This window comes from Falco rusticolus, chromosome W (assembly GCF_015220075.1).
Source record: "Falco rusticolus isolate bFalRus1 chromosome W, bFalRus1.pri, whole genome shotgun sequence".
NCBI classification, from domain to species: Eukaryota; Metazoa; Chordata; class Aves; order Falconiformes; family Falconidae; genus Falco; species Falco rusticolus.
The window spans coordinates 13,355,946-13,374,673 of NC_051209.1; the positions used below are offsets into that span (position 1 = coordinate 13,355,946).

At 40.8% G+C, this 18,728-nt stretch overlaps 1 protein-coding gene across 1 annotated transcript in view; it reads left to right on the forward strand.

Annotated features, from left to right (window-relative positions):
- Window positions 1–14,058, forward strand: part of LOC119140708 (potassium/sodium hyperpolarization-activated cyclic nucleotide-gated channel 1-like) — an 80,247-nt gene extending 66,189 nt beyond the window's left edge. The window contains exons 4-5 of the mRNA XM_037372243.1: window positions 6,901–7,065; window positions 13,268–14,058. Coding sequence (XP_037228140.1) covers window positions 6,901–7,065; window positions 13,268–14,058 — 956 coding nt within the window. The remainder of the gene's footprint in view (window positions 1–6,900; window positions 7,066–13,267) is intronic.
- The last annotated feature ends 4,670 nt before the right edge of the window (window positions 14,059–18,728 follow it).

Sequence of the window (18,728 nt, forward strand, 5' to 3'; positions counted from 1 at the left end):
ACATGTTAGCCATAACTGCCACGGGTCACCAAACCAAATTACTTCAGTGCCATTCATGGGCTGAAGTGGTGATGACATGTGGGTACAGTCTGCCATACCAGTTGCAGTTACATTAACATATTCAACAGGTAAAACGCTAGCCAATAGGTCTAACTCCTGCAAAGGTAAATGATGTGGCTGATTTAAATCCTCAATAACTATCTTCTGCCACGCTGCATTACGCAGAGAAGGCCAAACATATTGCCCGTTTGGACTCATACATGTACCATTCTGATTGGAAGTCAGATCCACTGTTTTAACATTCCAAAAACCATCAACATTTGTTTCATTCTCTTGCAGGGGAATACCAATTAAACAAATTCTAAAGGGGTTGTCTGCCTGTTGCAGACTTAAAAGTCTGTTATTCCTGTGATATTTGCCCATGTCACCCATATGTTTGTCCTAGGCAAGGTGTCAAAAATACTTTGGCCAATGGGTATAAAATTCATCAAGACTGTAAACCAAGTCCACCAAACTTGTTTACTCCTAAAATTTATTTGTTTGGTTGTTTGTTTGGTTTTTTTTTTCACATTCCACCCCACAAAACTGTGCTTTCACAGATTCTGATGATGTATGCTGTCTCCAATCAGCATGGTATTACACTAGTCGTATGTTTTCTCTTGCTTCATGCCCGGTTATTAATCAAACACATACACTCTTTACACCATTTACATTTAAACTTTGGCTTACAGAACTGTTTTACCCCACATAGCATACATTGGCATAATATCCGCGGGTTACGTCCTTTACAACATAGACAGTTTGCTCGCTCTGAGTCTTCTCTTCTGTCTTCTGACCTTGACATGCAGGTCGCACAAACTTGCTAGGGATCCATGTAGGTCCTTTATCTGTGGAGATACAAAAATAACCTCTACCGATAAATAACACCGGATTAGGTCCTTCCCATACGCCTGAAGCCATATTTTTATACAGAACATTCAAACCAGGAACTGTAGTTGTTTGGTTCCCTCGCGCTGTTTGGTGATGTATAACAACAGGTGGTCCCTCTCTACCCTCCATAAGGGAGAGATAGTTTAAGGTAAACAACACCTTAGTCAACCTTAGATTTCGTGTTTCTCAGGGCTTGCTCTGCACCTGGCTTCTTGTTTGTGCATAGCTTGTTTTCTTTCTCCCACTGCTTGTTCCAAGGACAATTTAAAGCTGCTCTGCAGCTTCAACTAACAGGCCTGGGTTGTCCAACCCAGACAGTGGTAACATATGTCCTCGGTCCTTTAAAAATCCCTCTACACAGCCTCGTTAACAACATGGAGATTGATCATAGATTTGCTAGAACAATCAGAAGTGGATGGAGAGACAAACCCTGTATTAAAAATGCTAATAGACATATTTGAAAGTAGAGGCATAAGGTATGATGAGACTGCAATAAGAACTCTGCTGGGGTGGTGTAAAAAGAATGATTTGCCATTTATGGTGAAAAATGTCTCCAGCATTCAGATATGAAATGCTGGAAAGTTATTTTCTGGGGCTGCCACGAGAGGGGACAAAATTGCTACAGCATCATTGACAGCATGGAGATTGGTCTTAGATTTACTTGAACAATCAGAAGCGGACAGGGAGACAAAGGCTGCAGTTGAAATACCCACATCCCTGGTTGCAGAGATGATGCCCAATAAGGTACCTTCGGTGCCATCAGATTCTCTGCCATCGCCTGATTCACACAGTCAGGGCTGACAGGAGTAGCAGAGCGCTGCTGGGTTGAGCAGGCAGAGTTGCTTCCCTCTGGGGTGGCAGGGGAATCCAGTCATTGTCCTGTTGCCTGACTGTGATCCTGAGCCACCTGTGATAGGCTTATTGGAGGAGACCTCAGGTCATGTTCAACAACCAGTCCGAATTAATGCATCGGGACCAGATCCTGCCAAATTCTGGAAAAAGTTGTGGGAACAAGCACTTGTGGAAGGCGATATTGATGCCACAACTGCCATGGGGGGCAGGGTGTTAGCCTGCCCAGTGCTTTGAAGGGATGGTAATGCTCCCCCTGAGTGGTAACCTTTCAGCTGTGGAGTGATAAAAGAATTAAGATCAACCTGTATGCAGTGTGGAATAGGCTCACCCTACGCTCAATCATTGTTACGTAGTCTTTTCACAGCAGAGCTTACTGCTTATGATTGCTGTATGATTGTGCAAATTATATTGACCCCCTATACAAATGTTACTTTTTGAGTCAAATTGGAGGTGCTTGGCAAATGAGCAATCATTGATGAATTTAGAATACCCCCAGGATGATCCACGTTTTGGGGCAGGGATTCCACAATTGATGGGGGAGGCTCCAGTTAACTCTCCTCAGTTACAAGCTCGCTTACATCCTTTAGTCCTGCAGCAGGAAAAAGAGTTAGCTCTCCAAGCTTTATTGCAGGTCCCAGATCGTGGCGCTCCACAGCAATTGTGGACCACAATAAAACAAGGTCCAAATGAGGGGTATGTGTCATTCCTAGATAGGTTGAGAGACTCCTTGGATGAGCAAATACAGAATGGGGCAGCTAAGGAAGCATTGTTAGTTCAATTAGCTAAGGACAATGCGAATGAGGATTGCACAAAGGTGATTGCAGACATGCAAATTGTAATCTCGCTTTAATAGAATTAATGGATGTATGTGGGAAGGTAGGAACCGCTGCCTTCCAAATGGAGCATCTGGCAGAGACCTTTGCTGATGCAGTCAGGGTTGTCTGCCATTATTACACACGTGGGCAAGAAGGTCACTTAAAGGACTGTCCCAAGAGATCGAGGTCAGGAAGGAGTGATGGCTCTGGTTTGGTATGCTGTTGATGTAGCAAACTAGGGCATTTTGCAAAATACTGTAGTTCTAAGTTTAACACTCAAGGACAGTTACTTGCAGGTGGCAACAGAAAGCAGGGAAATGGAGGGAGGAATGCAGGGAGGAACCGTGTGATGATACAAATGAATCCTCCACAACAATTCCAGGCTTATGCAGCCAACTTGCAGCCCCAACTTCAGGGAGCGCTGGATTGGATGTTACCGCAGCAACTGCCATCACAATAGAGGATGATAAAGTACATAAGGTCCCACTGAATACTGTGGGACCCATTGGCAATAGATTGAGCTCACTGTTGCTTGCTCTAGTGTAACATTACAGGATTTGTTTGTCTTACCAGGAGTCATTGATGCTGATTATATGGGTCAGATTCAAGCAATGGTGTGGACCACCCCCCATGTCAATTCCTGAAGGTAGCTGGATTGCACAATTAATTTCTTTCTGGGTGCAAGTTAATTATGCCCATGACAAAGTCTGGGGCAAAAAGGGTTTGGTTCAACAGGAACACCACAAATTTTCTGGACTCGGGGCATACAAAACGCTCGACCAACTCTAACCTTTAAAATCACCTTAGCCAAAGGGACCCCTTCCACAATACAGGTGACCGGAATGATTGACATGGGAGCAGATGTAACTTTTATATCTGCACGCATTTGGCCTTGCTCTTGGCCTGTCTGTTCGGCAGGAGTGGGTGGTGTGACACAAAGTGTCCAAAGTCAGTAGTATACGGTGCAAGTTTGAAACCCTGAAGGCCAGACAGCAGCAATCAGTCCCTACGTGCTTGATGTCCCTCTGCACTTGTGGGGACGGGATGTTTTGGGACAATGGGGAGTTATCATTGGTACCCAGAAGGATTTTTAATAGGGGCCGCTGTGATGGAGGGTGTACAAAGACCTGTTCTGCCTTTGACTTGGAAGACAGATACCCCTGTTTGGGTGGAACAGTGACCCCTTCCTGAGGAAAAGTGTGTAGCCCTCCAACAGTTAGTAGAAGAACAATTAGCACAAGGTCACCTAGAACCTTCCCATAGTCCTTGGAATACCCCTGTGTTTGTGATAAAAAAGAAATCGGGCAAATGGTGCCTGTTACAAGATTTAAGGAAAGTAAATGATGTAATGGAGGGAATGGGAGCCCTGCAATCGGGCATGCCTTCCCCAATGATGATCCCATGAAACTGGGACATTTTGGTAATTGATTTAAAAGATTGTTTTTTCAGTATTCCTTTACATGAAGCTGATAATGTAAATTTGCTTTTTCAATACCTAGCAGAAACAGTATGACTCCTTGTAAGTGATACCAATGGACGGTGTTGCCGCAGGGTATAAAAAACAGTCCTACTATATGTCAGTGGTATGTAGCAAAGGCATTGTCACCTGTACAGGAACAATTTCCACAAGTGCATTGCTATCATATGGATGATATTCTTGTATCGGCTGCAAATAAGGCTGAACTTCAACAAGTGTATCTAGTTTTGCAGCAGTTGTTGGCCACCTTTGGGCTACGTATAGCACCAGAAAAGATTCCACAACAAGCCCCGTGGAAATACTTGGGAGATAAAGTGCTATATCAAACACTTAAGCCACAGTCTATCCAGCTCCGAGTAAATGTCAGAACCCTAAATGATTTGCAAAAATTATTAGGGACCATAAATTGGGTAAGGCCATATTTGGGCCTTACAACAGACCAATTGAAACCACTCTTTGATCTATTGAAGGGTGACACTGATTTAATGTCTCCCCGATCACTAATTAAAGAAGCCACCTCAGCCCTAGAGAGGGTGGCTGATGGTCTGCAACAAAAAAGGGTACTCTGTGTAGACTTAGAAACTCCAATAAGTTTATATATTGTCATTGCTAGCTATCATCCCATGGGATTGTTGGGCCAATGGAATGAGTGCTAGCAGGATCCGCTACATGTCTTAGAATAGTTATTTTTATCTGTACAACCACGGAAGACAGTGAGCACTCAGATTGAACTAGTATCAAAAATCATCACCAAAGGACATACACCGTGTGTTCAACTCATGGGCCAGTATCCTAATTACTTGATAATTCCTATTGAACACTATTACATAAGCTGGTATTTGGCAAACAGTTTACTGTTTCAGTTAGCTCTGGAAGGATTTAAGGTACATATATCCTATCATCTTCCCAGTCATAAATTGTTGCAAACTTATTCGGACATACAAATACTTCAAAAGCTGCTGGCAGCAGATGGCCCAGTGCAAGGCCCTATGGTCTTTACGGATGCTTCTGGGAAACTGGGAAAGGCAGTGGTCATTTGGCATGATGGGAAGCAATGGCGAGAACTGATACACTTAACACAGGGATCACCTCAATTGGTTGAACTTAGTGCTGTCATTGTTGTCTTTAAAATGTTTTCTCTATGTGCTGTAAACATTGTTACAGACTCTGCTTATGTTGTAGATGTCACGTGATGTATTGACTGCACACTGCTTAAGGAGGTAAATTCAGAACAACTATTTTTTTTGTTAAAGCATTATGGGTAATAGTGAGCCAACATACACATAGATATTACATTCCGCACGTCCGCAGTCACACTGGATTGCCAGGATTCATCTGTGAAGGAAATGCCCATGCTGATGCTCTTGCAGCTCCCACTTGGACTCCTCCAGTGCCGGATCTGATACGACAGGCCCTCATGTCTCATCAATTTTTTCATCAGGGTGCTTGGGCACTTGTCTGTCAATTTAAAATATCTTTTGAGGGTGCAAAATCCATCATCGCTGCTTGTCCGGAGTGTCAGCGATTGGGTCCTGGGCTGATGTTTCCACAAGGGGTCAATCCACGTGGATATCAGAACTTGGATCAGTGGCAAACTGACGTCACACATGTGCCTTCTTTTGGTTGTTTACAGTACGTTCATGTCTCCATTGATACCTTCTCAAAAGTTGTGTGAGCATCTGCCTATACTGGGGAGAAGGCTCTGGATGCTATTTCACAACTTCAACAGGCTTGGGCTGCTCTGGGGGTTCCGAAGCATCTCAAGACAGTAACATGTAACATGTCTGAATATTGAAGCCTTCAGTTGGGAAACTTCCCTAAGATGGATTTATGTGTCTTTCTTATTCTGTCTTGTATGTTTTGCTGTTATAAGCCTCAGGCACTGGCTTTGGCCTTTATCCAGTAACCCTCTTCCTGTGGGTTCAGGAATTGGCTGTTGTAGGATTGGGGCTGTTTCTTGGGACTCTGCGTATGGCTTTGGTCTCTTCTGTTTGAGAATGGTGAATTCCTGCTTGAGGCACTTGCAGAGAAAGTCTACTAGACTATTCACATGGAGTAAGCGGAGGTTAAAAGAGTTCTAGTTTTTTAGCCCAATGAGGAAAAAAAGTCTAAAATCATAAGTTTACTCTCCCAAAATGCCTAGGACTTAAAACCTAAGATAACAGAAGGCATTTTCATGCCTGAAGCATTTTTTCTTAGAGCAGTTCTTATATTCAAATATCATGATATCATGTATTAAATAAGTTTAGTAAATCTAGTGAATGATTGTCAGTGGAGTATTTCCAAAAAAATCAATATAATCACTTGGGTTAACTGAGTCAGCAAGCTGTGTTTGACAGCGGATGGATCATTTCTTACAACTTAAAGAAGATATTTTTAAAAAGGCCTGATGAAATCAGTGTCTAGGCCAGGGGTCCTCAAACTTTTTAAACAGGGGGCTGGTGCGCGGATGAAGTGCCAGGAAGTCATCTGTGGCTGCTTGGTTTCCCCCCCCCAACACCCGCTGGGGGGCAGGGGGGTTCTGTAAATACCGGGGGACGGATTGAGGACCCTGGGGGGCCGTATCCGGCCTGTGGGCCATAGTTTGTGGTCCCCTCGTCTAGACTGAGAAAACTTATAAACATGGCTCTTAAAGGAGATTAGTTATTTTTTCAGAGTAGCAAAAATAGAATCAAACATCTTCAGAATTGCCTCTGCAACCTTGCGTAGACAGCAATAGAAAAATTGCTGCTGAGTACTGTTAGTGTTAAGTCACTTCCTAGCTTTTAAGTTTCACATGGTTCACTAACTTTGTTTCCTGTGTGTATTAAATTTTTCTCTTCCCAGAGATTTGCCTTTTGACCAAGGGCCGTCGAACTGCCAGTGTACGAGCAGACACGTACTGTCGCCTGTATTCCCTCTCAGTGGACAACTTCAACGAGGTTCTGGAAGAGTACCCCATGATGAGAAGGGCCTTTGAAACAGTGGCAATTGATAGACTTGACAGGATAGGTATTATTATTTTTTTTACATGTTTGGAATTCTTAAAACCTTTCTATCTTTTCTTTTCCTTGAGTTGAAGGATAAAATGTCCAGATGAAAGCTTTCTTAAAAATTTTGTATTGTATACAATCACAAGTTTATATATGTTATCAGAGGCCGCGCACTTTAAACAGATTGGTTCTTTAAACTACACATTACATACTAGGCAATCCCTAATCGGTTAACTACAAACAAAGAACACTTTAAGTAAGTTTCTACAGTCATCAATTAGCACAAACTTGTTTTTTCTCTTTTGGGCCATCTGTTCCTCATTCCCTTATCTTTTCTCGGCCTGACTCATCCTGTCGGTTGTTATCTATTCACATTCCTTGTCCTCCCGAGGTTTATGGCCAACAAGCTCCAGCACATCCCCGCTTATCAGCTGGACCGTACTGGGAGGCTTGCCTCTCAGGCCCTGTCCCACATCTCCCCCTACCTGTTGCACAAAAAGAACTTTCTTCATTGAGTGTGTTATCCACTTTTGTAGACACTGCAACAAACAGGGTAAAAAGTTTATCCAACCAATCCCAGCTGTTGTCTTGTGAAAGTTTAAAGACTCCAGCTTCACGTTGTTGAATGCTGGCATGAACTGATTCCGAGTGGTCAGAGAGATTCATGCAGCACATGCCATCAATATCCTCACAGCCGTGTCCTTGCGCTAAAAGCAAAAAATCTATAGCGGCCCTATTTTGCAGTGAAGCATGGCGAACACTGTCTGCATCTAATAAAAGACCCGACAATGCATTGCTAGTAGCATTCATTTGTTTAGCAAGCCAGCAGCCAAACTTATCTAAAGTCGCTAATGCTTTTCCAGTGGCCGCTCCAGGCATAAAAAGGGAGGCAGCAAAGCGTTGACTAAAAGACCAAAACTCCACGCAGTCATCACAATTGGGAGCATATGCATGAATGCCATGCTTTGCCCTATGAGACAGACGGTGCTGTAAAATCAGATGTATTAGGAGTCAGGACAGAAAGGCGTCCGAAGCTACATGGACCTAACAGTATTAATTCCATTAACAAGACAGCCTTCACACCATTGTTTGGCTAATACTACTCTACACCACCATTCCTTTTTACAGTTATAGCACACACATAAGACCCAAGGCTTACAGCGCCCGCATATAGTGACGTACGGAGTTAGACTCTATAACTCAAAAGTTATAAAGTAGGTATGTTTATTGCGCGCATGTGCACGGGGGATCGCTCCTCCACAAGCGTGCATACCCAAAGTGATGAACCATCTCACATTTATACAATAAAACAAATGAATATTCAATTAACGCCTATACATATTCGTTACCTAAACCCCGCTTCGTATGTTAATTAGCTTATCAGTCCTTTGCCTGGAATGTGGCGGTCTTGCAGGTTTGTAGGTGATTCATGTTCTTGTGACCATCCGATCTTCTTCAGCAAGGAAAGGTGATTCATGTCCTTGTGACCATCCAATCTTCTCCAGCAAGGAGACTTAGCACTCCCTTCCTCTAGATAGCCTTGGAATGTCTCTCACCCTTTTCTCATTCTTTTTTAAATAGCCCCTTTGTTAGAGGAAGAAGGGCAGGCGTGTCGTGTCCCGTCCAGTCCCGTGTCGTGTCCCCCCCACCCCACCCCCATCTCCCCTTTGTTAGAGGAAGAGGGGCAGGCGTCTCCTCAAAGCTGTGTGCCTATGTGACCAGACACCGCACCCATGACCAGTCACCATACCCACATTCCCGAGCAGACGTATACAATCACAGTCGGTGTCCATTGTCCCCATTTCACACTATTTCTCCATATCAATAGTACAATAAATTCCCACGACTGATACTTCTCTACATTGATTAGTCATTTTCAGTCCACAGGGTTCAGTTTATACTGCTTCAGTTATTTGTGATCCCAGAAGGTTCAGAAACTTGTTGATCGAGGGGATGATCCGGAGGATGATCGGAGTCCTCACTGGATGATTGTTGGTAGGGATTCACGGAAGGGTCGTATGTTCTTCGCCGGAATCCACCTGGGGCCTTTTTCTGTGGAAACACAAGCATAACCTCTTCCCCATGTCACAAGAGGATATGGTCCCATAATCTTACCTGTTTCTGGATCACGGACCAACACCAGAGGTTTAATTCGTGCCTCAAGTGAAGCATTCGCATTAAAATGCCGAACTATCAGAGGATTATTATCTATTAAAGAACAATTCAAAAAATTGAAAACATACAGAGCTTTCTTTAGTCGTTCCTCAGGGGTTGCAGTCCCCATTCCCCCTTTTTGTTGTTGTAGTAAGCGTTTCAAAGACTGATGAGAGTGTTCAATCAAAGATTGACCTGTAGGGGAATGAGGAGTACCGGTAATGTGGGTTATGCCCCATGAGTCAAGAAAGTCCTTTGTTGCAGCTGAGATATATGCGGGACCGTTGTCCGTTTTTATTTGGGAGGGTATGCCCAAGACGGCAAAAGCATGCATCAAATGCTTGCGGACATCACCAGCTTTCTCTCCTGTGTAACAAGAAGAAAACAGAGCACCTGAAAAGTTGTCAATAGAGGAATGGACATATTTTAATTTACCAAACTCTGGATAATGTGTAACGTCCATTTGCCATAGTTGTAAGCTCTGTAGTCCTCTAGGATTAACCCCTCCTGCTATGGATGGAAAAGAATGCCTTTGGCAGTCAGGACATACGGCGATAATATTAGACGCTTGATGGGAGGTAAGCCCAAACTGCCGTTTGAGACCTCCAGCATTCTGGTGAAAGAAAGAATGGCTTAGTTTAGCCTGTGCTAGACTATCTGGTAGGACTTGTACTGGTAAATTGAGCATATCAGCTCGTCGATTCCCTTCTGTAATAAAGCCAGGTAAAGAGGTATGTGCCCTGACATGCATAACAAAATAGGGGTGAGGGCGAGAGTCTAAGAGAAAGACAAGCTCTTGTAATAAGGCAAACAGTTCAGAATGTGAGACATCACGTAGTACAGATGCCTCAGCTCGTTCTACACACCAGCCCCGGATCAAAGGGGTCTTCCTTTGGGGGGTAACCCGTGGCACAAACCTTCAAGGGGTCAGGCGGTTTTGGGTCCTCCGGCGGTAATGGAGGTACTGTAGGAGAGTTTCCTTCTCCCCCCCCCCCGCTTTGTCTCTGTGACTTTTTTCCTGTGCTTTCAAAATCTTAAAAAAGCTTTTCCACCATGGGAGCATGCGCTGCGCTTCAGCATCCCCCGATGTAGCCGCATCCCATAGTTTTACCCCCACATCATCCCAAAGTTCTCACGTAAAAATATTAGATGCAGTTACAGCGGGTACTTTCACCTGTACCCATCTAAGGATTGCCTTGAGATCATGCCCCGGAATATTCTTTTCATGCTTATTAAGGAGAGCTTTCATAAGCTCATATATGTTTCTTTTGGGGGAAGACGCCTGATTCCCCGTGTTTCCCACAGCTCACCTCTAAATTCCAGAGGGACTTTTTTTCAATTCCTGCTTCCTTTCAGCAGCTCATTCAACGTTCTGTGGGACTCACGACCTGCCGCTCAGCCTGGTGGTTCATAAACCCATCATGTCGGGGTCACCAGTTTGCCACGATGAGAGACGGGACGCTGCTTGATGCAAGCAAATGTCGATTTATTGTGTACAATCACAAGTTTATACATGTTATCAGAGGCCGGGGCGCTTTAAACAGATTGGTTCTTTAAACTACACATTACATACTAGGCAATCCCTGATTGGTGGTTAACTACAAAGGCCACTTTAAGTAAGTTTTTACAGTCATCAATTAACAGCAACCTGTTACTTCTCCTTGGCGCCATCTGTTCCTCATTCCCTTATCTTTTCTCAGCATGACTCATCCTGTCGATTGTTATCTATTCACATTCCTTGTCCTCCCAGGGTTTGTGGCCTACAAACTCAAGTACATTCCTTTCAGCTAACTGGTTGTTACTTATGGTCCTGATTTCCAGGCCCCCTCCTGCAAGAAGTAACAAGTTTGTGCTAATTGATGACTGTAGAAACTTACTTAAAGTGTTCTTTGTTTGTAGTTAACCAATTAGGGATTGCCTAGTATGTAATGCTTAGCTTAAAGAACCAATCTGTTTAAAGCGCGCAGCTTCTGAAAACATATATAAACTCGTGATTGTGTACAATAAATCAACATCTTGCTTGTATCAAGCTATGTCCCGTCTCTTCATTCGCCCCAACTTCTCTTTTGGGCCATCTGTTCCTCATTCCCTTATCTTTTCTCGGCCTGACTCATCCTGTCGGTTGTTATCTATTCACATTCCTTGTCCTCCCGAGGTTAGTAGCAGTCCTCCCAAGGTTTTATGGCCATCCTCCCAAGGTTTATGGCCAACAAGCTCCAGCACATCCCTGCTTATCGGCTGGACCATACTTGGAGACTTGCCTCTCAGGCCCTGTCCCACAATTTTGTTTCTGTTATGCTGCAGTAAATGTTCTGCTGATCTATGAATAAAATGTGTCCAGACAAGAAATTCTGCAAGCTCACTTTTTAGTATTTAAAACTTTTGACTTTTGGAAAACTCTCATAGTCCTCTGAGGATTATTTTGTATACTTTAATTTTCATTAGTATTACTTATTAATCCCACATTTCTTTTGCTGCCCTCAGCACTCATAGGGTTTATTGCAGTTTCATAAGCAGTGGATGACATTTTCCTACATAAATACTTTACAGGTGACATCTATAATGCTGGGAAGAGCTGAAGTCTCTCAGCACTCACAAAACCCATGTTTGTTGAAGTGATTTTTTTTTTTTTTTTTTTGCAGCAGGGCTCTTGTTTTCCTCACAACATGGGTGCTGCTAGCATTGATGGCTGCACACTGGCATTACTGAGATCTACTTGAAATCAGGAAAGCAGGCCAATGATATCCAAGTGAAAGGCAGAATGATATGGCAGATTATCAAAACAGTGTGTGTGGAGTCTGCTGTTGTGCATCCAGACATTCTGGACTTCTCTAATAGGACATACTAGATAAAAATATATGGTCTTTGGTCAGGAGAAATGCACTCTGATCAGCATTATTGACGCTGGTTTCAAAATGCAGCTATGCCTAAAATATTTATCCCAATTAGGAAGAAAACTTGTTTAATATATTAAATGTTTAATAAATAAATACATGTATACAGGTTTCAAATATTTAATAGACTTGTTTTAGTATTTTGCAGATTGTGAACAGTCAGTGCATTAATTTATGTTTTCAAGACTTTTCAAAGCCTTATAATTTGTTTTTCAAGACTGTCTGGAAATGTAGTCCAACTCAAAGTAATATGTGCTTAAGTGATATTAGTAGTAAAGTCCAGTCTGCTCTTGGAGTAGTAATCCCATCTGAAGTGCTATCTACACAGGACAAAAGATAAAATATGAACCATTTTATTGAAAAATAAGAAACAATTGAGTGCAATTGTGTTCCTGTGCATCTGATGACACAGAATAGTGTCTACATCTTGCAGACACCAAGAGCCATCAAGCAAACATCAGGACACAGTGTATAGCATTCTTTATTGTGTAGGCAGTTTTAACATTAGCTGTGAGTTCATATTAATTCAAAAATATTTAAAAAGAAGATTTCTTGCAAGCTAGTGGTCACTGGTTACTAATGTCTAATAATTAGTTCCAGGCAATGTGCTAAATGGCAGATATATTTATAACTTGTGTAATAGTTTAGTGGAAATTAGGATCATTTTTCAATGGGAAAGACATACATGCAGAGCCTGGTGGTTTTTTTCACCCTGTTTTTCAGTAAATTACCATGGTTACACTTTCAGAATAATTGTAGTAATAGCAGTGCACTACAAGTGAAGAGGCACAGAAAGTTCAGGTGTCTGAGCACAATGGTGTTATGAAAACCTGCCATGTTGGTACAAAGAGAGGGGAAACTGGGTGTACATGGAGACCAGCTGTCAGGAGCTGCATGCCAGCATGACTTGCTGCAGCACTGGTACCTGGAGAGGCTCAGCACTGTTCTGCCTCAAGGGAGGAGGTCTTCAGTCCTTGGGTCCTGGGGAGATTGGTGCAGTGCAGCCTATCACAGTGGGCTCCCTGCTGAGCTGTGGCCAGGGCTCAACCCTGTGTTTGCTCAGGCTTTTACAATGCCAATGTGGCCCTCAGTGATGGGGGTTGAAATGCAAGGTCAGAGTGAGGGTCTGCCTCTGTGTGTCAGGCTTGCTAACTCTTCTGCCTCTCTGTAAAGGGAAGAAGAACTCTATCCTCCTGCAGAAGTTCCAGAAGGACCTCAACACTGGGGTTTTCAACAACCAGGAAAATGAGGTCTTAAAGCAGATTTTGAAGCATGACAGAGAGATGGTGCAGACCATTGCCCCAGTGAGCTTGCAGCAGATGCCTGTGCTGAACTCCAGCACCTCCACTGCCACCTCATCATTACACATCAGGATGCAGTCCCCTTCCATTTACACCACAAGCAGCCTTTCTCATGGAAACTTGCACTCCACCTCGCTCAGCACACAGATGTCCCAGCAAGCCATCATCCTCTCACCCTGCTCCTACACCACTGCAATCTGCAGCCCACCTGTACAGAGCCCTCTCGCTGGTCGAACTTTCCAGTATGTCTCATCAACCACCTCACAACTCTCTCTCATGCAGCAGCAACCGCAGGCACAGAAGAATGAGGTACACAAGAGCACCCAGGCCCTCTACCACACCAATCTGACCCAGGAGGTGCGGCCCCTCTCTGCCTCGCAGCCTTCCCTGCCCCATGAGATCTCTACCCTGATCACCAGGCCTCACCCCACTGTGGAAGAGTCCCTTGCCTCCCTCCCACAGCCCACCCCTGGTACAAGCATGCCCCCAGCCAGTCAGGCCACCGTCCCCCAGCGTGTCTCACTCTTCAGACAGATGTCCTCAGGAGCCATACCCCCAAACCGGGTGGCCACACCACCCACAGCCTGTCTGCAAAGGGATTTTTCCACAGTCTTAAGCACAGAGCCTGAGGGAGACAAACCACGGTTCGCATCAAACTTATGATTCCTGGTAACTGTGAGCAACAGACTTGTAATGAACTGAGAACCATCCATGGAACAGTTTTAGCTTATTTCCTAATGTACCCCAGCAGTCCACTATGAGAAAAATATTTTAGACAGCTTTTCCCTTGAATGTAAAAATTATATATATATATATATATATGAAAGAATTTTAAAAACTTGTTGGAATTCATCTTCTTTTCTTGCAACCATTAAAGAACTCTAAATTCAGCTGTAATATTATTTATTTTTAACATGTTGACTTTAAAATCAGTCTGACAGATTTCTCTGTTTATGAGGTTTTCTATTTTCATGCAAAAACTGTCAACACAGTAAAAAAGTTCAAACATATATATTAAAAAATCAATGCAACTATAATATAACACTGAGTGATATTCTGAAACCTTCATTATTTAATGTATTACATATATGTTGTTAATTTGTCAGGAAGAATTCAGTTGTTGTTTCCTATTGCATTTCATATTTTAGCACTTTCCATTCAGAATTAGATTTAAAACCAAATAATTGCCAACACCTGCAATCAAAATGCTGGCACTAGCACTCTTCTGGATAGATTGTAACCTCATGACATGTTGACTGTTCTGCTCTTTCAGAAAAATGGGCGGACTTCAGTCTTCACATTGCTAAAGACTTTTACAAAGACTATAAATATTGCCATTATAAATAACTTTTTAGACACCCCCCCAAAAAAAAAGCTGCTGTTGCTGTATCATTGCAAAGTCTTTGTTTAGGAATTTAGGTTCAGCTCTTCACTTTGAAATTTACAGTTTTAAAATTTATTGAACCTAAGTGCAACATAAGTGTTGAATTGTAATGCAGTGGCTTTAATGTTACTTTTACATGCAATGTTTTATGTAAAAATGTATGCTTGATCCTGCAAGCCACTTGTACTTCACCAGTGCCATCACTTTTCTTCTCCTTGCCCTCAATAGCATCTGAAAATTTTCCATGCATGCTTTGGAGAACCAAAAAAAAAAAAGACAATAAAAATAGGTTTGGTCGGCCATTTTAGGAAAAGGCTTTATGGTATCTTAGGAACTAATAACCATTCATTAATTGTGTCTACCTTAAAATTACTATAATTCTGACTTTGAATCTCTGGTTGAAGTCTAGAAGTGAGGTTTTTCATTTAAAGGATTATTTGTAAACCATAGCTTGATTTAGGCTTTCAGGTGCTTTCTGTGTCTTCACTGTAGTTTTGTATTCGATATATAAATATAATATAGCATCAAATCTATCTGGAAATGCACGATTTGCTCTGTGTATATTGTAATTAAATGGCTAGTATATCCTAAGGCATGTAGTGCCAAGCATAGCCCATAGGTATGAGGTTTATTTTTTATGTCTTCAAACAGTAAGGAAATGGTGACAGAAAGCAGGGTTAAAGCATACTGTTCTGTGAACGTTTTGTTGTTTGCTCAAACCTTCACATTATGTTATCCACAAAAAAGTTCTTTCGTAATCATTTGTGTCTGATTTGTCACATTAAATAGAGATTGAAACTAAATGTGTCATAATTTAACTCATTGAAAAATCAGCATTATGGATATGATACAAGCTATATTCTGTTCCTTAAAACCCAGCTGACTCATGAAGGAAGTGAATGCAAAGGACTGATTCTTTTCCCATTAATGCTGAGTTTAACAATGCATTGAAAAATTAAATAATATCACAAACTACATAATGCAATGAATCCAGATGTACTTGAGAGCCAAGTAAATATTATAAAGCTCCACAGAGCTTGAACCCATGCTGCCTGTTATGCCTGTTACACCTTTTAATAAAGTGGTACATCAAATACATTTTTTAAAAAAAACTTCCAGTTTTTGCTGACTCCCACTCACCATTAAAAATCAATGTAATTAACCCATTAACATGCTGCTGCCATTAATTCAAGTGGCCCAGAATAGTATACGAAGAAGCGATTGTTTAAAAGTGTTTGGAACATTATGGATACACTGCAAGACCATTTACTTCAGTTAATTAAGATCATATACTGATCTTTCACACTGTTTAAGGTTTACATTTGCTAGGAGAAATGGGGTTAGTAGTGAAATATTTTTATATATTTTTTTTTATTTTAAGCACTATGAAGAAATATTAATTCATATGGTCTTTCAGCAAAACCATAATAATTTTTAAATGAATTTGTAATAGAGTGGACAATATCTAGGATTTGTAACTTAATTTAAAAAATGGTACAGAGTATAAAATTATATATGTGTATATATATGTTTGTACGAATGTCTATGTACTTAGATTAAGAAACAAATTGCTAACATTCCTGTAATACAAAGGTTCATTGCTAGTTTCAGAAGTGACCTATTTTCTCTGTACATAAGTAAGCCCATAAGTATGAAATCTCACATCTGTACAGGATGAAACGTATTAATGAAAAATGTTGAATTTTACTGCTGCTGGGAAGACTATAAATCTGATTCTTATAATAACTGTATGGCCAGGGATGAGTTAGATATTTTTTCTTTTGTCTTTGCGCAAAGCCATAAATATAAATATAAATATAATATTATTAATAATTTGAAGAAAATATATACAATAAAACCATGAATATTTTTTGGTTCCAATATCTTTATAAGTGGGCAAGTTTTGCTTTACCATGAAAGAAGAGCTGTTTGCTTTTTTCTTTGTTCTGAGCCCCAGAAATTATATGCACTAAGTGTGGGGAGGTGGAGAAAAAAAAGTCTGAGTCATTATCTGAATAGTAGGAAAAAGAGGGCTTAGAAATTCAAGGATGCTACCTTATTTACTCAAGCATTTCCTAAGGAATAGTTCCTGTGTAGTTTAGAGGAATTCATTTTTTTAAAAAAAATTCTCACTAAACTCTCATTTAATCTATTACCACTAACTTGTAATATTTCTTGAGTACAAATATTTCAAACTTAAGTTTACTTATATATAAAATTTTAAATATCCTGGGGGAGAATCCCAAGTAGTTGTTAGTGTAACTTAAGAAAACTATATTCTTTGTTCACTTTATCTTACTATGTATGCCAATCCCAGATGATGTACCTCTGAAGTTGTGTATAATAGTTGAGATTTCAAGGGAATATTGATGTGGATGTAGTGTTCATTAATTACATTTTAAGTCACTGTAAATGAAAAAGCATAGTCCATTCAAACCAATAGTAGATTTTTTTGTGCTAACTTCAGTAGGATATATAATCCTTGACTGATAAACTATAATTTTAAGCAAGCATGAGTAGTTGTATTTTCAAATTGCATCCTAAAGTGTATTGTGATTTCTTTTAAGTGGCATTTAATTATTTTTTTTTATTTTGTATTGCTAAGATATAAATCCAGACCAATTGTAGTCAATGAAATGATTTCCAAAAGGAACAGCATTGTACTAGAAACTTCTGGTCTAGCAGCAAAATTCCATCCTCCTGTCTACATTTGACCATTGCACAGGGTATACTTTGCTGTTTTGGTCAAGTCTTATTATTTCATACATATTTGTGTACAGAACCAAAAGAAACAATATCTATGTGCACCTACACACTAATGTATATATTTTTAAAAGTCTGTCCATTTCTAATATCTATTTCTACCTCAGATTAATTTCTATCTTACCTTAATTTTAATTTAAAAAGCAGTAGTAGAGCTGGAATCAAAGTAAATTTTATTTTAAACAGCAAATTTTCATGTCTTGATGCATGTAATTAAGGTTTAAGCTTAATATTTATATTTTCAAAATTTACTCGTGTGAGTTCTCACACTGACTTTAGTATGTCTATCCATGTGAGTTCTTATCTACATTATAGCTGACATTGTCCAGTTAAGAAAAATGTTTTGTTTTAAAAATAAGATGTTGGACTTTTAAACAAGCCTGCAATTCAACTGCTCTGGGAATGTGCAGTGACATTAGTTATTTCTGCTTTTTCCACAGACCTCTGTTCACACAAAAAATGTTACAAGATAGGAACAGATAGTGTTTGTTTAGAAATCATAGGTCTGAGCTACAAGCATTATCTGGTACATTCTAAGACACATTATAAGAATTAGGTGTGCACAATTTATTTGTTTAGCAGATTTAGCCTTTCCCCCTCCCATCTTTTCTTTTGAGCAGGGAAGAGTAATAGCGTTAAAATTGTCGTAGGCCATGTCCTCTGAGAGATACATGTTGTGAATCTTGAATCTGTACATTTTTACAAACAATCAGTACCCAGTGCTCCTTTGCATACTTAGCAATTTGAATCACTTACTTGATTAGTGTGGTAGATCGTACAGCCAGATGGCATAATTTCTGGTCCATGATTACATTTCCCTCACCTCTGAACACATGCAATATCTTCAGAACTTAAAGCAGCACCAAATGTTTCAGGTCAAGATATGGGAACATTCAGAAAAAGAAACAGAGTAATAGTAGACAAGCAGAGTATCCAGCTAAATGAAATTATTTTAAATCTACCTGTGTACCCTTCATATATATTTCAAAATACTGCTACATGTATGTGCACCCAGTTAAAAAAATATATGTTGTGAGAATGAAAACTACATTTGCCATCTACATTAGATGATTTGAGATGTACACCATGGCTAAGGTGATCCTTGGCCTATGAACTGAGACTCAAGCACACATTTGAACCAAAACTAAATTTTGTCCCATCCTCAAAACTGTTCCAGATATGTGAT